General features: G+C 45.2%; 5 protein-coding genes across 5 annotated transcripts; all 5 read right to left on the bottom strand.

Annotated features, from left to right (window-relative positions):
• Nucleotides 1-11431: 11431 nt before the first annotated feature.
• DFJ58DRAFT_837954 (uncharacterized protein) lies at nucleotides 11432-12085 on the bottom strand (the record flags this gene model as incomplete). The annotated part of the gene is made up of 5 exons (XM_041392423.1): nucleotides 11432-11506; nucleotides 11574-11684; nucleotides 11719-11766; nucleotides 11884-12029; nucleotides 12076-12085. 5 exons carry the CDS (start codon nucleotides 12083-12085, stop codon nucleotides 11432-11434), a joined length of 390 nt encoding a protein of 129 aa, XP_041248310.1.
• A 445-nt stretch (nucleotides 12086-12530) lies between these two features.
• Nucleotides 12531-16316, bottom strand: DFJ58DRAFT_837953 (uncharacterized protein; the record flags this gene model as incomplete). The annotated part of the gene is made up of 11 exons (XM_041392422.1): nucleotides 12531-12764; nucleotides 12827-12930; nucleotides 12957-13673; nucleotides 13818-13847; nucleotides 13895-14179; nucleotides 14355-14691; nucleotides 14735-15070; nucleotides 15524-15622; nucleotides 15726-15790; nucleotides 15938-16184; nucleotides 16215-16316. 11 exons carry the CDS (start codon nucleotides 16314-16316, stop codon nucleotides 12531-12533), a joined length of 2556 nt encoding a protein of 851 aa, XP_041248309.1.
• A 992-nt stretch (nucleotides 16317-17308) lies between these two features.
• Nucleotides 17309-17707, bottom strand: DFJ58DRAFT_723564 (uncharacterized protein; the record flags this gene model as incomplete). The annotated part of the gene is made up of 1 exon (XM_041385020.1): nucleotides 17309-17707. One exon carries the CDS (start codon nucleotides 17705-17707, stop codon nucleotides 17309-17311), a length of 399 nt encoding a protein of 132 aa, XP_041248308.1.
• Nucleotides 17708-17784: 77 nt separating this feature from the next.
• On the bottom strand, nucleotides 17785-18181 carry DFJ58DRAFT_723563 (uncharacterized protein; the record flags this gene model as incomplete). The annotated part of the gene is made up of 2 exons (XM_041385019.1): nucleotides 17785-17892; nucleotides 17939-18181. The coding sequence occupies 2 exons, from the start codon at nucleotides 18179-18181 to the stop codon at nucleotides 17785-17787; spliced, it is 351 nt and encodes a 116-aa protein (XP_041248307.1).
• A 400-nt stretch (nucleotides 18182-18581) lies between these two features.
• On the bottom strand, nucleotides 18582-20155 carry DFJ58DRAFT_767424 (major facilitator superfamily domain-containing protein; the record flags this gene model as incomplete). The annotated part of the gene is made up of 6 exons (XM_041388859.1): nucleotides 18582-18816; nucleotides 18881-19021; nucleotides 19075-19191; nucleotides 19238-19615; nucleotides 19665-19886; nucleotides 20139-20155. The coding sequence occupies 6 exons, from the start codon at nucleotides 20153-20155 to the stop codon at nucleotides 18618-18620; spliced, it is 1074 nt and encodes a 357-aa protein (XP_041248306.1). The 3' UTR covers nucleotides 18582-18617.
• Between the last annotated feature and the right edge of the window lie 1269 nt (nucleotides 20156-21424).

Below are 21424 nucleotides of genomic sequence, written 5' to 3'. Positions count from 1 at the left end.
GGGTTTAGCTTCTCGAGAGATCTCTCCCTTCCGTTCCCAGTATCGGGCGTCGATAGTCTGAGCGAGGACTTTGTATTCGGAAAGAGTAGAGGGTTTACCCATGCGACTGATTTCATCCTTGATACGGGCCGGGAGTCCGTTGTAGAATTGGCGTCGTAAGGCTCCGTCGCCCCAGCCACGAACCTGTGAAGCAAGACGCTGGAATTCCACAACGTACTTGTTGATGCGCTGTCCATCGCGCATGTGGAGCTGTTCGAGCTGCATTTCTGCATCACCGGATGGGTCATGAGGCCCGAAGTTGGCTTGGAGTTCAAGCATGAACACGGAATAGTCATCCATCCAATCCGGATGGTCGTCCGAATCATCGGACAGGAGATCCGGTTCAAACCATTCAAGGGCCATACCCTTAAGGTAGGATTGGGCGAAGTTGACTTTAGCCCTTCCGGTACGGAAAGCCTTAGGCTTGCTCTGGAAGTTAAGCTCACACTGGACAAAGAACGCACGGAGCTTCCGTGGTTCGGATCCGTCGAAGGTATCCGGTTCTCGGACCTTGACTCTAGAATCTTCGGATGCGGGCGCGCGACGATTATTGCGAGCAAGGTTATCGATGGCTTCTGAGAGTCGAAGCATAACGCGGTCTTGTGGGTTTAGACCGTCATTTTCATCATCCTCAACATCCGGATCATCATCCGGATCACCACCGTTATCATCGGGTGGATTACCAGGGAAATCATCATCACCATCATCGGGATCATCATCGTCCGGAGGTCCTACGGCAGGAGTGCGTGTTTGGGGTTTCCGGGTGTCGACGATTAAGGAGTTCGGATATGGTTTTGAGCGGTTCCGTGGGCGCTAACACGGCGCTGAGAGAAACTGGTGAAGGTGTTGACTATAGGTGTCGGATCACGACGGAGGGAGGTTAGTCCGACCGCGTGCAGAGTTGTTTTGTGTCTTGGTAGGAGGCATGATAGATGTTAAGTAACTCGGAAAGGTATGAGTTCGAATATACTGTTAAGACCGTACTCAAGTAGTATCGGATCCGAAGGGCTTCGGCCTCAGCTCGTGCGCTGTGCCCCTTTCCCGAGTCTTGCCCCTTATTTCAGAGAGCTAAAGTATCGCGTTGTATAGAGTAACGGCCAATCCGGATCAGATCCGGACTAGAAACTAACGGGTGAGGACTGTCCGAAGACAGAGGCGGATATGTAGACTATAGGAATCTATCCTAAGTCTCGGAGTAGACAAGAGTAGCGTACTCAAGTCCGGATGGATAACGGAGGGACTCAGAGTCCAGACGGAATGAGTGCAATCTAAGATGATATTCGAACTGATCTACTACAGCGCATATACAAAGGTTTATATACTACGGATAGCTAACGGAATGATCAATAAGCAAAGGTGCGAGGCTATGTACGAAAGTATAAGCAAAGTCTAAGTGGAGCGTATTGGTAAGTTGGATGGATCACGAATCATGAACCGGGAATGAAGTACAAGTAAAGCGGATTCGTAAGTGTAGCGGATCAGTAAGCAAAGCGGAAGTAAGGATAACCGGTATACCGGTGTACAGGAATACCGAAAGGAGATGAACGATAGTTAGAGTTATATGAACAGGAAATGAAATTAAGAATCAAAGCGGATCTGTGGACCGGACGACGGATATGTTCATCGGATCTGGATCGGATCTGAGATCCAGATCATCGGATCTGTAACCGGATATATGGTATATGACACCCTCCTAGGCATACGTTCTATCAATTTCTGACCACTCCTCCTTAGTAATCTTTCTCCACTCTACTACAACTCTCTCCCATAGTTCAAATAGCCCCTTTGGAGGATCTTGATAGGCAGCAAGTAGTCTTTTGAGTAATTCCCAAAGATGTTCAATGGGTATTGAGGTCTGGAGACTGTGCTGGCCATGATAGAACATTGATATTATGGTCTTCAAACCATTTTGTAGCCAGTCTTGAGGTATGCTTTGATCATTGTCCTGCTGGAAGATGATGTCCTCTTCATCAATACCTGACTCCTTCATGCTTCTAAGCAAACACTCCTCTAGAATGGAGGCTACTGCTCTGCATTCATCCTCCCCTCCACCTCACACAGAATCCCCACTCCATTCCATCCCATGCAGCCCCATACCATCAAGTTTCCTCCTCCAACTTGAGCGTTGCCTTTCACTTCTCTGTCTCCTAGTGGATCACCTGCCTTTTTCCACACATATTCCTGACTATCTGACCCCAGTCTATTGATTTTGGTCTCATCTGACTAAATAACTCTTTTCCAGTCCTCAACAGGCCAGTGTTGGTGCTTCAGAGCAAAGACTAGTCTCTTCTTCCTATGAGTTGGTCAAAGAAGAGGTTTCTTCTTCTTGGTTATAGCTTTCAGGTTAGCTGCCTTGAGAGTGTTTCTTCTGACTGTTTGGGTGGAAACAGTGGAGGGGATGATGGAATTAATGAATTTGGTGGCTTGAACAGCATTTGAAGCTTCTCAGATAGAATACAGTGAACAATAGCTCCTCTTATCATGGGGGGTGAGCTTGGAAGGATGGCCCATATTGATATTTTCTTTATTTGGATTAGCTTTCTTGATGACCCTAGCAATAGTAGCCCAACTTAAACCAGTTTTGGAAGCAATCTGCCTAGTAGATAGACCAGAGAAGTTGAGAACAAGGATATTATCCTGTTGAGTAGAGGAGATAGGCTTCATGAGGATTATGGAGAATTTCATGCTCTAGCTTGCACTTATATAGATGTAAGATATTACAGTCAGACCATATTATTGACATAACACCATTTTTTTAGATACTTAGTCATAACATTTGTCTAGGTGACCTGATTTTGCTAAATTTTTATAAAGTCAAAAAAGGTCTCAATGATCACCAAATTAAAATGACCATATCTTCACTTGATAACATCAGCTTCCCATGCTGTAGGGGACGGAATTGAAGCGAAAGAAGCAGGGCTTTTCCCACCCCTCCCTATGGCTTAGTCATATTCCCACGTCCTGACTCACAAGAAAGCAATTACATGAAAAGCCACAAACATTGTGACACTTTTTTGAGCCACTGTAGATTATAATTACAAACTGTTCAGTGCCAATTGACGCTGGTTATCGATCACACAGCAAAGTGTTAGAGTCCAAATACTCGTTGAGCAAACTCACTTACTTGCAATGGGTCCACAGGATGATGTGAGTGATATAATGCTAAGGTCCGATTACGCACTGAGTCCCTTGAATCAGCACTATTGTAGCCTCAATCGTGTGTGAAAGATCGCAGCAGTGGCGAAGGAGTTGAAGAAGTTGCAGTGCACCCCACAGGTGCAGATGCAGAGGGGAGTGAAACGGTGTGGGGTATCACAACCTGGCAGGCACATATAAGAAAAGTGCTCAGCCAGTATAAGTGAGTCTCAGCTCTGCCTAGCTGCTATACTCGCAGAATGCAAGAATGTTTGACCCTAAAGGGGAAGCAAGGAAAGCAAGGATCCACAGAATGATGCTGAACAACCCTGGTGAATGGCGGTGAAAGCGCGAGAAATGCGCTTGAAGGCACGCACGGTGTCCTGCATGATTTGGGAATCATGCATGGACATGACTACTAGGTATCCCCCTAAAAGACAAAGTCTGTTAGCTTAGTCCTCAGACTAGTCAACCCATACCTTGGTATCAAACCTTGGTCCAATAGTTTCAGTTTTCCCTCAGTGATTCATGAATCCACCATGTTTTGAAGAAAAGTCATATGTGAGATGGGAATCACATAATGACCTAGTTGATATGAGAAGCAAAATGAAGGTTAAGGTATTGCCTTTCATTTGGCTTATTCACTTTGGCTAGAGAAACCCATAGAGAAAAGTTCAAAGCCTAACAAAAACCTATCTAAAAAGCCCGCGTATTGTGTACTATTATTTGTTCATTATTTCTGAGTTGTTTTCTCTAGTGTTTCTTTACTTTACTTTTCTATTAGGATGCTCTGACTAATCAGATGCTTCATAAAATTCGTACCTACAGGGTATGATGTCATAATGATGTCATAGGACTTCACCTACACTCCTGCAGGTATTTTGGTTGAAAGATATGATATCATAGTGATGTCATAATGATGTCATGTTCCATGGAATTTGCTAGAACATTCCAATGACTCATAATGACTCATAGTGACTCATAGTGACTCAGAATGATGTCATTATCCCACCATGAATATTCTGGAATGTTCTTTTGCACCTGCTAGAACATTCTGCTCCAGTTTTTGGAATATTCTTCTCACATTCTGAAGTCATTACATCACCTTTTTACTTACATAATATTCCCACACAAAATGTATATAAGGAGAGCCCATTCTCCCCCCAAAAAAATAGATCTCCCACTTGTTGCATTCAAGAACTCCCACTTGAGCAAATTGAACTCTCACCTAAGAAGCTTCAGTCTGAACAAATTGCTGCTTACAAAGCCCATTTCCTTTGTAAGAACTGTCCAGGCAAGTGCAGGGAAAGTGTTTCCCTTGAGATTACGTAAGTTTCTCGTGATAGAAACCCAGTTTTGTGAGACCAGTGTTCTCACCACGTAGTGTTTACTGACCAACACGAGCTTTGGTCACTGTTGTTATTTGTGAGACCAGCGTTCTCACCAGGTATTTGTATACTGACCAACACGAGCTTTGGTCATTGTTGTTATTTGTCATTGTTTTCTATTTGTCATTTGTTGTTATTTGTGAGACCAGCGTTCTCGCCAGGTATTTGTATATTGACCAACACGAGCTTTGGTCCACGTAGTCACATTTGAGACCAGCTTCTCAACAGTTAACCGTATATTCAGGAAACCAGTTCAAGTGTCTAGACGGTATATCCTAGACAATCCCATAGTTTCAATCAGAGATAATAAAGCTCCGGCTAAGTTAATCTAACTGATTGGTTTAGCGAGCCTCCCAAGAACTCACACATTATCTACCACGAAAGAAGAAAAGTCGTAGACTGTGTTAATCGAGGACTGGCAAGAAGTCTTATCCAGTGTAATTGTGGTGTCATTACATTCTTACACGTTTTCATATAAGACCCTCGGTTATTAAGACAACGCATGTTCACAGCAAACTGGAATGTATCACCCAAGATGAAGCCACTGAGTTAGCTCGCAACAAACACACTAATCATGGACATTGGGTGGACATTGGGGACGGGACATGGACAAATTGCAGCTGATGGACAGAATATTTAGCCCACGGCGATCACTGAGTGCAGACAATGTAAAAATTTTGGGGCCATGCACCCTAACTCACTACTAGAGCCAATTGTTTGAAGGCACCTGTTCAAGCTATTCATCACAGATTATCTGGCTATGCCTAAAGCAAAAGGGGGTTTCAATAATATTCTGCTGATTATAGATACATACTCACAACATATTTGGGGATTCAAGCTTAGAAGCCACAGAACAGCAAAGACAATCATAGCGGGACTAGAAAAGATCAAACACGACTTCAGTGCCCCAGAAACGCTAATGACCGACGGAGGAAGGCACTTTGACAACAACGACGTTCATGAATGGTGCAAAGCACACAAGGCCAAGCACCACATCACAGCTGCGTACACACCCTGGATAAACAGATTGGTAGATGGGACAAATAAGTTGTTGTTAGGATGGCTGAAATATATGAGTGCCCCAGACCTGGGAGAGGACAGCTGCGTAGATGTCAACCCAGAATCTGTGCCCGCAAATTGGTCCGACCACTTCAAGACTGCAATTGAGCATCTCAACACCCACATCCTTCCATCCTTCAAATTCTCCCCAAAAGAACTCCTCCTTGGACTCGTCATTGACACCCCACTGTCTTACTACTTAAGGGTCTTATGTACAACGCGTGTATAGTGACAACACAACTATACAGGATAAGACTTCTTGCCAGTCCTTAAGTACACGGTCTACGACTTTTCTAGTTTTTGTGGTAGATAACATGTGAGTTCTTGGGAGGGTTTACTGATGTGTCCTCTTCTTGTTGTTTCCCTGGTGGAATACTCGTAGATTCCCTAACATTCTGATAGTAAGATCTGTTTCAATCTCGTAGGTTGTGTCTCAACCTATGAAAGTCTGTCTCAACTTTGTCGTGTTCTCGTGTCTCCCTTCCTGAAAAAGAGAGAGTCTGTCTTAAAATACGTGAAGCCTAGTTAGAAAGCTGTTCTGGTGTTGTATACTCAACCCCTGTAAGGTAGTACACAACAAGTTATGAAGTCTGTCTTAAATATGTAAAGCCTAGTTAGAAAGCTGTTCTGGTGTTGTATACTCAGCCCCTGAAAGGTAGCACACAACAAGTAGTTTATAAATAGATTGTTATATAAGCGACCCCTGTAAGGTAGTATACAACTGATCTCTGATATGATGTTTATCTTACTTCAAGGCACTCGTTGTCTTAATAACCGAGGGTCTTATATGAAAACGTGTAAGAATGTAATGACACCACAATTACACTGGATAAGACTTCTTGCCAGTCCTCGATTAACACAGTCTACGACTTTTCTTCTTTCGTGGTAGATAATGTGTGAGTTCTTGGGAGGCTCGCTAAACCAATCAGTTAGATTAACTTAGCCGGAGCTTTATTATCTCTGATTGAAACTATGGGATTGTCTAGGATATACCGTCTAGACACTTGAACTGGTTTCCTGAATATACGGTTAACTGTTGAGAAGCTGGTCTCAAATGTGACTACGTGGACCAAAGCTCGTGTTGGTCAATATACAAATACCTGGCGAGAACGCTGGTCTCACAAATAACAACAAATGACAAATAGAAAACAATGACAAATAACAACAATGACCAAAGCTCGTGTTGGTCAGTATACAAATACCTGGTGAGAACGCTGGTCTCACAAATAACAACAGTGACCAAAGCTCGTGTTGGTCAGTAAACACTACGTGGTGAGAACACTGGTCTCACAAAACTGGGTTTCTATCACGAGAAACTTACGTAATCTCAAGGGAAACACTTTCCCTGCACTTGCCTGGACAGTTCTTACAAAGGAAATGGGCTTTGTAAGCAGCAATTTGTTCAGACTGAAGCTTCTTAGGTGAGAGTTCAATTTGCTCAAGTGGGAGTTCTTGAATGCAACAAGTGGGAGATCTATTTTTTGGGGGGAGAATGGGCTCTCCTTATATACATTTTGTGTGGGAATATTATGTAAGTAAAAAGGTGATGTAATGACTTCAGAATGTGAGAAGAATATTCCAAAAACTGGAGCAGAATGTTCTAGCAGGTGCAAAAGAACATTCCAGAATATTCATGGTGGGATAATGACATCATTCTGAGTCACTATGAGTCACTATGAGTCATTATGAGTCATTGGAATGTTCTAGCAAATTCCATGGAACATGACATCATTATGACATCACTATGATATCATATCTTTCAACCAAAATACCTGCAGGAGTGTAGGTGAAGTCCTATGACATCATTATGACATCATACCCTGTAGGTAGAATTTTATGAAGCATCTGATTAGTCAGAGCATCCTAATAGAAAAGTAAAGTAAAGAAACACTAGAGAAAACAACTCAGAAATAATGAAACAAATAATAGTACACAATACGCGGGCTTTTTAGATAGGTTTTTGTTAGGCTTTGAACTTTTCTCTATGGGTTTCTCTAGCCAAAGTGAATAAGCCAAATGAAAGGCAATACCTTAACCTTCATTTTGCTTCTCATATCAACTAGGTCATTATGTGATTCCCATCTCACATATGACTTTTCTTCAAAACATGGTGGATTCATGAATCACTGAGGGAAAACTGAAACTATTGGACCAAGGTTTGATACCAAGGTATGGGTTGACTAGTCTGAGGACTAAGCTAACAGACTTTGTCTTTTAGGGGGATACCTAGTAGTCATGTCCATGCATGATTCCCAAATCATGCAGGACAGCGTGGAAGAGTCATTAGGTATGCGCCATAACTTCTCGTCAGCAATGAAAAACTGCTTAGCGCAGTGTGACAATATAGTTTTCCCTGGGCTGATATTCCCCCTTTTTACATACCTTCACTTACCACCACTTTCCTTAGTTTATGTTCGCATTTTTACTGCTTACATAATCATGTATCCCTTTCACCAGTGTCAGTACCAGTCTGGATCACAGTCTTTTGTTTGATGATAATTCTACTCTCTGAGCTCTGAGTCTAGTACAGAAATCCTTTAGGGTCGAAATAGCAGCTAGGCATAGCAATTTTGACCCAACATTTGAGGAGCACTTTACAGTTCTCTTCTTGTTGTGTTTCCCACAGTGGTGGCACGCATGCCATTTATCCCTAACAGGTTTCTCTGAATCCAGGTCGTATATTGCTTCAATGATTTCAAGGAACAAGGGCTCGTTCGTGAATTGCTTTCGAAGGGGGTCTATGTTGATCAGGTTAGCGTTTGGCATTGGAAAGGCTGACGATACTTCAAATAGGTCCTGTACTATTCCCCTTGAAGCTTCCCAGTCCTCACTGACGGTCCACTTGGAACCATCTCCAGCACTAGGTTCCCTAGCAATGAAGCAATGGCTTAGGCCGTCCACTGCAGTGTTTGTGGCCCCTGCGCAATGTCTGACGTCTGTGAAGTGATATGCCAGTATACCATCCCTCCAACATGCGTGGGCAACACTTAGCTAGGGCTGAGGAGGGTGTCCCGGAGTGCTTGGCAGTCCATTTCTATTTCTACCAGTGAGTCCCAGATGTTGTCTGAGAATTGATCTAAAGCGAATTTCAGTACTGCAAATTCCAGGATGTATGGTATATACTTCTCTTCTGTGGGAGATGTGTGTTTAGACACGTATGCGATAGGGTGTATGGCAGTGGACACCCTTCCTGATGGGAGCGTGGTTGTGTGTTTCTGCACGAGGATGGCACTGAATCTGTCTTGACATCTGTCTGTGGTCACTATGAATGGTGTGCCATCGAATCGAGGCCCTTTAAGTACTGGCTCCGCTACTAGAGTCTTTTTCAGGTTCATAAAGGCTTCTGTGTGGCAGGGACCCCAGTGTGATTTGAGCTGTGTGGTTCTGAGGTGTTGACGGTATCTATGGCATCCTATGTGTTGCCCTCCTGGTGGTGTGCCTAATCAATGTATAAGGTCTGTAAGAGGTGCTGCCTTCCTTGCGTAGTCTTTGATTAGTGATCTAAAATAACCCGTCAGCCCGAGAAACTGCATCAAATTATGAACCATGTTGGGGATCTCCCAGTTCATGACTGCCGATATCTTCATCAAATCTGGTTTGATTCCATCTTGTCCCACCCTTGCTCCTGCGAAAATGAGCTCCGTCATGAACAACTGAGTTTTCGAAGGTGATAGTGAGAGATGCATCATGCGAACGTGTTCGAAAAACTTGTGGAGTCAGCCCAGTTTCTCTTTGAATACGTCTCCTGCCATTCCTGTATCATCAATGTAGAGTTCAAATAGTAAGGCAATGAGATCTCTTAATGCAACTGCGGCCATGTCGCTGAAGTTTGTTGGGGCGCCTGTCAGTCCAAATGGCATCCTACAGTAACAGTCATATTCCCTTCCTTCCGTGTAAAAGGCTAAGTATGGTTGAGTGTCTTCACCCACTGGTATGGCATAAAATCCTGCTGCAAAGTCAATGATACTAACCCATCAATGTCCACTGAGCCTTTGTTGCTTTGTCTGAATGTCTCCCTGCAGTACTGGAGGCACCTGGCTGGCTTGGTAGATTTCGGCGAAGTTTTGGCAGACTCTCCACTTCAGTGTCGATCCCACCTTCACGTTGCTTGTTGGTGGAGGTGGTCTTGGTGGAAGGTTGGTTCTTGTGGGGAGTCCGTGTGCTGCACATTGGTCGTTGATGCAGTGTACTAACTCCTCTATAGGTAAACTCCCTGAGCCATGAGCTTTCTGCGCTAAGACAGTGGGGCTTGCTGCCTTAACCTCCTCCGGGGTGATTTCACCATATAATACCTGCTGACCTGCACCAAACTAGTCTGGTGCATGGCTGACTAACATTCTCATAAGAAGCCTGGCGTCATGAAGACCATGATTGCAACATCCTGAGCCAAAGCCTGGCCCAGGAAAAGGACTTGCTTCTTTCTCCTCATTCTTCTACAAACCCAGTTTACAGGAATGAATATTTTTGGAGATTTATTCTTGGATTCAGTTTCATTTCGTTTGACTTAAAAATGACTCAGCATGAACTTCTCACATGTCAGGTGACTGTGAAAATTATTTCCCACACAAGTTGTCCTGTGGGAACATGCAGGAAACCCTAAATACAAAGCACCACACCAGTTTGGCCCCTAACAGAAAATGTAATAAACAAACACAAACATAACACATGGACTGGTACCTTACATAATCAGTGTCCAGACCTTTTCTGCTTTGGGTCACAAACCCTTTAAATGAATTAACGCTGGGGCAGAGACTAGGACTCAAACAAAGGTTATCTAACAAAAGAGGAAAGGATAGCAGGGACGTCTTAGGATTGCTAGCAGTAAGCTAATACAAAGAGGTTTGAACTGGAGAACTACTGACTACAACGAGCTACCTATATACATATATTAAAGCGGAGACTGAATCTGAATCTGAACTAACTAGCCAATCATTAAATAAGAAAGGGAATCGTACGATGATCTAAATATAACTACACTATGATGTCATGGAACGTGTGATGGCTGTACAGGGGTTCTCGAAGGTTCTAGAGTCACGTGACTTAACTGCTTGAGTAAGGAAGTCGAAATCAGGAATATCGGATATAGAAGTAGTGGGCGCTAATGGAATAGAGAAGTTCGGGTTAGGGTTTGGAAAGGTTATAGGTATAGACGCTGGCTGAACGCTAACAATGGGCGCTTGTGACGGGCGCTTAACGGGTGTTTTACGAGTATTTAAGAAAGAATAATGGTTTGTATTTGGAATTCGTGACACTTTGTCATGAGAAATCACATGACTAACACCAAGTCAAGATGACTCATCTATATATCCAAGTGACTCAACCATCTGAAGTGACTCACAATGATTCAACTTGATTCAGTATGACTCACACTAGCTTATATGACTCAGTTTGACTGGAGATGACTTGACAGGAACCTTAAAGTACTGGTAGCATAGCCCTTAAATTTTGTCTATATAAGAGCCCCTTCTCTCTCAATAAAAGTGTGTTTTTATCCCCCAGTTCTTGAGTGTGAAGTGTGACTATAGCCAAACAACAGTGAAGAGCTGTTGAAGATGGTGAAGGTACTCTTCTGTGAGACACCATTAGTGTGAGCTCATCATCCTCCACAACCACCAAGCCTGGTACTGCCTCCATTTGTTTGTTTTTCCGTATTCTTCTTTTATTTTCCTGCAACTTTTGTGTTGTCTCCTTAGTCCACCTAAGACTTTACATAGCTTAGTGGGGGAGCTTTGAAGTTGATAATTGTGCGCTTGACCACACACATCTGAGTAGTGGTGCTGAGCTAGGGTTTCATTGCCATACAGCTTTAGCTATTGAAAGGGGGCTTGGTGCCGAACACCAAGGATGTCCGTTCCTGTTTCCTGTTTAATACTCAAAGCAAGTTCCTTGACAGCAGGTTCAATAGTACTAAAAGTTCTCTGAGCATTGACTAGTCCTGACCAGTGATCCTACCTGTTTGTGTTGTGGGAGTGACCATTGTAGCTTCGCACAAATCTTTGTAGTAAGATTGCTGTTGGGCATCTTTTTGGTACAAGAAGGTATACGTGATTCTTTTGTTGTTTTCTGTTGTCCAGGCATTGTTGGATTGATCACTCACATTACTGACCTCACTAGCTACCTTCTGCTGACAGCGGCTTAGGTATTGCTAATTAGCCACCATGAACAACCATGTTATCAGTCATTGGTATTTGTCTGAATCACTGACCATGGAGATATTTGGTTTATAGGTGTTTATCTATAGATCATCTATCTAAGAAGACACCGCAGCTTCTAGCTCGTTCAGCCATTTATATAGGAACTCTCTTTGGGGCAGGGTGAGTGGTTTCTGGTTGACTTTGGTGGTGAATTTCATTCCTTCTGGGAAGGTGAGCTTGAACATCTTGAAGTCCACAGGGAAAACCTCGCTAACTGCTAATGCAAAGGTATCAGCAAATTCTGTGCATAAACCACACACCTTGGTTCATTGTTCCTCTGTTAAGTCTTCTCCGATCTTGATCTGCCTCATTATCTCTGCTACTCTCTCTGGTTTGAAGGGGTCGGCATGTCTTGTATATATGTTGGTGCTGGTTCGAGGGGTGTTAAATTCAGGTATTTCTCCTAGGTTTGATTCTTCTTCTTCAAGGATGGGCCATATGGATGTGGGACGATGGTTCTCAGTTGGGTCTGGTGCTGTAAACAGTGCGGGTAAGCATGGTGACAGTGTGGAAGTGTTGGTTACTGGTGAGACTTGAGGTTGCTGGTCAGCAATCACTACATGAGCGCCTGCCTCAGCCAGTGCACTCCTGTATTTGTTGAACTTCTGGCATCTAAGGTGTGGGGAAACTGTGAAGATAAAGTGTTTGTTAGTAGATATCTGCGGTGCTGGGACTGGTTCTTGATTTTGTACAATATTTGCTGGTATGGTGACGGTTAAGAAGATGGGGCCGTCTTCAGGTTCATTATTGTGCACCACAGAACCATTATCATGTACTTCCGTGCCGTAGTTGCATTCGACAGAACCATTATCATGTATTTGGCTTTTTGATGCGACTGGCTGTTGTACAGGTATGTGACATGGTGATACATCGGGGTCGAGGGTTGCTGATAGTTTTGCGATATTACAGATTGTGATGGGCCTTTGTGCATTAGGGATGGTGATGGTATCTGTGGCGTAATCATGTGTAGCTTCAAGTTGTTCTAGTAAAGGTTTACCTATTAGCATGGACCAGATGCCTCCACTGTTGAACACTTTTGAAGGATGTGCGAATCTTTGCCTTGTTCCACTGGAACATCCCTGTCCATACTCTGTGCGATGGTACTTCGGATCCATCTGCCATGCGGAGGATGCGTGTCAACCATGTGAGCTTTTCAGGCGATTGGCAGCTTTCTTGAACACTTTAAGATCTATGATGTTGATCATAGCCCCATTGTCGATGTTGGCTCGGAATCGGGATGTTGTGGTGTTTGGTCCATATAGGGCAATGTTCGTGACGAAAGGTGTTCCCTTGGTGATATGGTCGTCTTGGTCTGCGATGTGATGTAGGTCGATTACATTGCAATCATCTGTACCAAGGTAGCAGTCAGGAACTTTGATTAATTCAGGAGTAGATATGACACTTAGCGCGATATCAACTACACTAGTACTGAGTTCTATAGATGCTGGAGTCTCTGGGTCCAGTTGTTCAGTGCTTAGTGTGGGTTCGTATAAACTGGTACATGAGGGGGTGCTAGAGGGTTCTTCAGAAGATGTACATGCAGAAATAAATTCAAAATCAGAATCGGAAAATGGTAAAGTTGAAATAGGAACGAAATCAGAATCGGAATCTATACTAGACATGGGATCACTTGAGTCCACAAGGTTCAGTGAGATGAGTTCCAACATTGGTACTATGAGGTCGTCATCCGGTTCCTGGCTTTCAAGATGGACCAGTCGAGTTATCATTGGCAAGTTGATGATGGACGTGTTGAAGTCTGATGTGTGCACAGAGGGTGATGCTGTGGAAGGGAGGCTATGCGAGTTGTCTGAAAGGTCGGGGGACGGTTGGTCATCGTGAGCATCTATATCCTTCGAAACTGTAAATATAGTTGACATTGAGATGTTGGAGGTCAGGACTGCAAGTAGGTCCCCTACTGCTGCGGTCTGTACTTGTTTCCCATGTTCTCATATATGTTATATGCCTCCTGTGCAAAGTACCCATATTGCAGGTATGCACCTACTGGAGGGGGTGTTGTGTACTGCACGTTCATCTGTGGTGCCATTGCAGGTGTCATGAACTGGATGTTCATGAACAGACCTGCGGTGGGCGCCATCATGAGCGCTCTAAATACCAGGCGCGATACCATCTCGCGCCACTTTGTCTCCTGCGGAGGTAGAGGTGTGTTCGTGCATTTGTGCATTTGTAGGACTGGTGTGGGGGGTGACATTGCAATCCCACAGGTGAAACATTCCCTTGACCCGATTGGTAAGGTTCCTGGTTTCAGTTGGTAGGGTTGTTGAGAGTTCAGAATAGCCTCTGCCCCATGCTGGTTGTGCCAGTCTTGGACCTGTTGGGTATATGCTTGCTTCCCTGCATCAGGATCTGTATGATGGGGGATGGTTGCTAGCTGCGCTGCCAGCCATGCATGTTCCACCGGGGATCCTCCTCATGCTCTAGTGGGGGTCTGAGGAAACTCTCTATACCCATAGAATAGGTTGTTCCTTGCGACCAGTCCTGCTGGTGTGAAGGGGTTGGTGCCTTGTGGGGTCTGAGGAACCTGCTGGTTCTGAGGGGTCTGAGGAGCGAGTGGTATCTGGGGAATCTGGAATGTGGCTGGTGGGAGCATTTGTTGTGGGGGGTGCCGTTGACAGGGTTCCATAGTGAGGGCTGTAATGATAAGCAGGTGGCGCAATGTAGGGGTTCTGAGTGTTCTGGGGTGATGGTGTGGATGTCTTGTGGCTGCTACTGATTTGGTTCTGGAGTTTGTCAACATCCTCTCTGAGCTTGCGCTCCATTGTTAACCATTGCTTTGCCCATACAAGTTGCGACACTGAGACTTTGGCAACGTCTGTTTTGAAGTCAGCCCAAGTTGTGTATTGATCAGATAGAAAGTCCTGTAGGACTTCAATCGTTGAATCCTTGGGCCATGCGTGAAACCTGCCTTGCCCACTTAATGTGTCCCCACTCTCTGCCTCTGTCCTCCTCAATCATTACTCCGATATCCTCGTCCTTGAGGGTCAGTGCATGAATTTGGTCCTTCTTCTGTGCAACTGTGAGTGTTACCTGTGGTGGTTGAGGCCACCGTGTTCTGAAGGCTGCAAGGAAGGTGGCCCAGGAGGCTTTCTCTGCCATCCCTAGGGTCGCAAACCACACTTCTGCAGGGCTTGCTGCTGCGCACTGGAGCTCAAACCTGTTTATCTTGTCCGCATCCGTATAAGACAGCAGAAATGAGAGGTCATACTTCCATATCCAATTGGTAGGTTCCTCGCCGTTCTAATAGTCTCCGTAGAAACTAGGTTGCGGTATGACAGCCTGGGTTGCTGCTGCCATTGTCTTATTAAGTGTAGGTGCGGAAAAAATCGGAATAACTAGGGTAGATGAAGGGTTCTGTTTGGGTACTGCTGCGCGTTGGCGAATGAATCTTAAGTTGTTCTGAACAATGCTAGTGTCGTCTTTCTTGGGGGATAATATCGATAAGTCATGTAGTGAATTGGAAGCGCTCTTTGGGGGGGAGAGTCTACTGTCCAATGCGACTTGTCATAAGGCAGTTCATTCTCGAGTGACTGAGGAATGTTGCAAAGGCGGCACAGGTCGTCAATGGTAAAGGCCATGGTGTCTGCCCACTCTAGTCACCAGGTGGAGAGGGCTGGGGCCTCGACACCTAGGTGCTACTGCAAAGGGAAAAGACAAAGACTGGACTACTGCCACCGCCGCTCTAAGGCCTACTCTACTGGGTCCAAGACCCCAGAACCTGGCTTGCCTAACTGAGAACCACTCCTGAACCACTCCTGGGCTACCCTCAGCAACCCTTGATGCCCAAACACCCTACTACAGTGGTTTTCATCAGCAACAGCAACCACAGCCATCTACTCCTGATCCGTTCCCAACCAGCAGCAACCACAGCCATCTACTCCTGATCCGTTCCCACCAGCGAAGACATGGAGAATCCATTGGCATTGCGAAGAATGTGATATGCGATACATGAGGTAGATACTACATGTTGGTATGAAAAATGTAAGGAGCAGCAATACAAATGGTAAGATAGTTTCTACTGTATGGACCCCAGGAGCCTCAAGATAAATGCACAGCGCATCTCAAAGTCATCCTCCAGCCCAACATATACAGCAAGATTGTTCTCACCTCCAGAGCGCAAAAGTATCTGCAAGAGGTTGGCTCTCTGAGAAACAGGCAGATCTCCATCTGCACCACGCAAAATTGACAGGCCATGGGATATCATGGTTGGCGCAACAACAACAGGTAGGTCAGATGGAGCCATCATATTCCTCTCGATAATGTCAGTGAGGCAATTTATAGTGCCTTGCATGTTCATGACGGCGGCCGCTGGTATGATCTTGGCAGCGACTTTAGCAGTGCTGCTCACCCCCGTCTGTGAGCTACCATATATCAACACTCAAACCTTCTTCAAGGCTGGTGGCTGGGACAATGGCTGGGATGATGGCACCAATGTTGACGAAAGGGGGAGAGATGATGACTGGGGACTGTTGGCATAGTTGGACATGGGAGTGCCACCAGAATTGTAAAATGATGTCTCCATGGAGTTGAGCAAAGTGTTGGTGCACACGCGTTTGCTGTAATGGCTAGAGCGAGTCAGAACTCAGCAAGAGTGTCATATACCATATTCCCGGGTACAGATCCGATGGACATATCCGTCGTCTGGTCCACAGATCCGATCTAATCCTTATTTCATGTCCTGTTCATATAACTCTAACTATCGTTCATCTCCTTTCGGCATTCCTGTACACCGGTATACCGGTTATCCTTTACTTCCGTTATGCTTACTGATCCGCTTTAGCTTATACTTCATTCCTGGTTATGATTTGTTATCCATCCGACTTACTGATATGCGGTACACATACTTTGCTTATACTTCGTACATAGCCTCGCGCCTTTGCTTATTGATCATTCCGTTAGTTATCCATAGTATATAAACCCTTGTACATGCGCTGTAGTAGATCAGTTCGAATATCATCTTAGATTGCACTCATTCTGTCAGGACTCTAAGTCCCTCCGTTATCCGTCCGGACTCGAGTACGATACTCTTGTCTACTCCGAGACTTAGGATTGATTCCTATAGTCTATATATCTGTCTCTGTCTTCGGACAGTCCTCACCCGTTAGTTTCTAGTTCGGATCCAATCCGGATTAGCCGTTACTCTATATGTTCGATATCCAGAAGCCTTAACGGATCCATTACAATACTTACCCATCTCACTAGACGCGATACTCTAGCACTCTGAAATAAGGGGCAAGACTCGGGAAAGGGGCACAGCGCATGAGCTGAGGCCGAAGCCCTTCGGATCCGATACTTCTTGAGTACGGTCTTAACAGAGAGGGAAACAAACGCTGTATTCAGTACCTAGAGCAAGTCAGAACTGGGCTCTGTGAGTACAAGTGTATATACGCTATGTGAGAACAACATACCTCAGTGAGAGGGAAACAAATGCTGAGGAGAATCATACAAGTGGGTTGCTACTAATACCAAACGGAGTTGTTACATAATCGTGTGGCTGAGTAACGAAGGTGAATCACTGTATAGTACCAGGAAGCAAGAAGAGACAAGAAAGGTATTGGAGACGCCAAATGCCAACATGCTGGACTGGGAGCCAGTAGCAGTGGAGGTTGCAAGGAACAGGGTGCTAGGTGGCATCATCAGGTCGACGCTCATGTCTGGCACATTGCTAGGGCCAGCAGCTCCAGCAGACGTGCTTCCCCCATCTACATCAAGAAGGGCAAGCCCCCCATCAAGCACATCATCTATATCAACATCAATGGAGGCAGGGGCTGTGGTAGCAGGGTGGAAGGCATGCCTTCCACAAGCGCCACTGTTTTCTCCCAAGATGGTATACATATCATCATATAGCAGCCACCCTTTGTTGCGAAAGGGGTGCATTGCAGATCGTGATTACTTCAATGTTAGTGAGTGTCACAACATATGCAATCACGTACCCTTGGAGCAACATATGTATTTCAAACGCTGTCAGCAGCAGGGCCCTCAATCCCAGCTCCCCGCACATTGTCCCAATGAAAGCCGGATACATTGCAGTAGGCCTCGATTTGATTGAATATTTTTTTGAGCTGATAGTCTGATCAGATCATGATCAATCAAGATAAGATCACGTACTGTGGTCCATTTGGTCTTAACCATATTGCCCATCTTTGGTGGGCCCATTGTTTGAATTGTCTCATCGGAATTGATAGCAGTAGCTGCGCTGTTGAAGGTAGGCCCTGAGAAGTTCCCACCATTGCCAATCACTGCGTGATTCTGGATGAAATGTTGAAGGAGGATATCCACCTCTGAGTCTTGCCATTGTGCCTTTGGCTTCAAGTTGTTGGCGGCCGTTTGTGTGATCTCAGGTTGAGCCATGAGTACTGTTGTGAAGTTTGCACAGATGGCAGTAAGGGCAAGAACACTAGTACAGATTCTTTGGCAACGATGACAGTCAATAAGATAGGAATTCATGGTAGATGTACAGGTAGGAGCAGTAAGGTTCGAAGTCCGACGTCTGGGACGCTTGAAGCCGAGAACATCTCACACGGGTTCAGCCAAATGTTGGTCAACATCTCGTTGCCGAACTGGCTCTTAGGAATCACAGATTTCCCTGATGGTGTACCATGCTGATGTAGATTTGAGAGAGAAACAGGTCTGGGCAGACAAATATATCGTTGCATTCGTTGTCCTTATCGACACCCCCAGCGCATCGTCACTGCACTCTTTGATCATCAATAACGCCGTCGAACAGCAATGTTACTGTCAAGAGTCCCAGACAACTGTCAGAAGCGATCAGTATTTCAACCTTCAACTACACCATATATTTAAAACTAATCTCCTGAATCTCGTTGACGTCCTTCGCATTCCGCTCGTTCCTCTCAATCCGCTCATTCAAATGCTTCAAATACAAATACATACCACCAAACATGCCTGTCGAAACTCCAAGTGCAGCGATGCAGATGACATAGGAATAACGATATGTCGGGCCCCATTTCAACGGCCATACATATCTGTGCGAAAAATGCAGTCGTAAATAATTCGCGGGAGCAAGAGATCGATGACAAGGTCACTGACGATCCAATAATACCGCCTGTCTGCCCCAGTGCGTTCATCAAAGCAATGGCAATGGCACGCTTTGCGGGTTCTCTGGCGAAAATATTGCTGATCCACCCTAAGAGCAACATGTATCCAGTGAGGGTTTGAGCCATCAGGAACCTGTACGTCTCTGAGTACAAGAGTGGTGCCCCACGAGTGGCGATACCACTTACAGTGAAATATAGCGCGTAGCCTTGTTCATCGTAAGGGCAGATATGGTGAATGCAAGGATGCCGAATGCATTAGAGATAACAAAGCATTTGTAACGCATTTGCTTCTTGTCAGAGTACCTGATCTCCGTGAGAGTCAATTTTCTGATAGAAATGATCCACTAACCATGTAAGAATAAATGCGACTATAGTCGCAAACACCCACGGAGGAGCGCAAAGCAGCAGTGTTACAGTCGTATCATATCCCAGTGTTGCGCACAGCGTTGGGAAGTAAATGAAAAAAGACTGCCCCACTAACTGGAACATGGCTGCAACCGAAAACCACCACACCTTCCAGTCAGATACAGCATCCCGCACTCCTTGCATGGTCGTCTGCTTCCCAAGCTCGTCAGCCTCACTATAGCCATCTTCTACAAGGCGAGAGATGGCAAGTGCTCTTTCCTCCGGGGTGATCCACCTGGTGTTGTGCGGGAAATCAGGGAGTACGAATATCGCACAAATCGCGACCAAGATGGTAACCCCGCCTTCAATGAAAAATAACCATCTACAAATCATTCAGCTCCAAGGAGTGATAAAAGATGATCGTCGCCTGCCTCCATGCAGCTTGACCAAGTTTGTCTTGCATGCCGTGGAGTATAGCAGATGCCAACAGGGACCCGAATGCGGAGCTGAGAAAACTTCCACAAGTAACGAGAGCTATTCTCAAGGCGAGCTCGTCCCGCTTGTACCATTTAGATACAAGAAATATCATCCCGGGGAAGAAGGGAGCTTCGGCGAAGCCAAGAAAGAAGCGGGCGACAACAATCCCAGTATAACTATAGGTCAAACAATCAGAGTCCGGATTTGAATGGTGCAAAACAAAGATGTGTACTTCGTTGTGATCCCTAAGCACCATTAGCAGCCATCTCCATGAATGGTCAGTGTCGGCAAACCTGTTAATACTGATATTGTACCCCATACTAACATACAACACGGAATGATGACAGAAGGTCTCTCCAGCCAGTGCAGGAACATATTCCTGAAGAAAAGTTACGTTCAGCTGCCTCTTGATGAACGACGAAACTCACCCTGGCACTTGCATCATAATGTATCCAACGAGTAGGATGGACAAAGTCGTGGCATATTGTGGCCCATGCAGGTGCAGGTCTTTCTCAAATCCTTGTAACCGAGCGTTGCTGTAGATGTCAGATTAATGCAAGTCCAACGGTATGTAACACACCTAATATTGGTTCTGTCAATCTAGGATGCACAGTAAGTATCATAATAGAGTTCGCAAGAACCTCGGACCCACCAGGTTCAGGGTATATAGAATCAGTAGTATGGACATACGCAAATCAATCTTCCTCAGTAATCTCTTCTCAAGGTCATCACGGGCATGACAGGGGACATCTTTGTGCAAGTCATTGATTGTGTCGATGGTGTCAACCGCTGTTGGATCGCCGGGAGTGGCCATTCTTAAGGGGAAGGGGAGAAAACGCGATATGTAAGCTTGCATATCTTCTTGGCGATAAGTAGGTGAGAAGAATGGTGTGAATTTGATTACAGCTGGAGGCCATGGATCATCTGCCAGCGTCCCAGGTTAACATTGACAGCACTATCGATTGATCATAACAGCAAATAAGGCGGCTCCACCAAGATCAACCTGTAGTTCGCCCAATCATAGCGATGCGCCGGATCAGCGGCCCTGGTAATTGATTTGGCCAGACGGCTGTACTGAAGGATGAAGCAGATGACGCGACTTGGATGACAGAACTTCGCAGCAAGAACGTCGCTATCATCCGGTAGGAGCCCCGTGCCAGGGCCAGCGGATATACAATCCAGAATATGCAACCTATAGGCATATCAATATAAACACACCCTGGAAATAGCTGATGGGACTGACACTTGTTGCGACGGCTCAGTGAATCACTTTAACTAATAACGGCCTGCAAGTTGCTGTAGATTCTTAGTCGAGACTCGTCTGAACGCTGGTACATGTACAACCATCGCTGTACCCCTTCCCCATACAATAAGAGGATCTTCAAGAGATGTTTCACCTCATAAATATTCCAAAAAGCCGAGAAGGGGTGGAAGCCCGTGAACTCTTCAAGCTACCGTGGATGAAGTTGACGTTATAGATTGTATTGACTCTTCAGAAGGAGAGGTACAATTCCACCCCTACACTGATCCCTCTGCCTACAACATCAGCCTCGCTCACGTCCCTTCCTTGGAGCTAGAGCTTATTGTTTACATGAATTTAAAAATCCTGAACTTCGCTTTGCTACGCACGACTGATAGGGAATTGACTGAATCATCATCCACCAGAATACTCGCTGAGCTTAGAGCCAGCTGTTGGGAGAACCACGGTATATCG

This window comes from Suillus subalutaceus, assembly GCF_016647625.1.
Source record: "Suillus subalutaceus strain FC151 chromosome Unknown DFJ58scaffold_14, whole genome shotgun sequence".
NCBI lineage: Eukaryota > Fungi > Basidiomycota > Agaricomycetes > Boletales > Suillaceae > Suillus > Suillus subalutaceus.
Note: the sequence above shows the minus strand (reverse complement) of the source record. Positions and strands in the feature narration are given on the sequence as shown.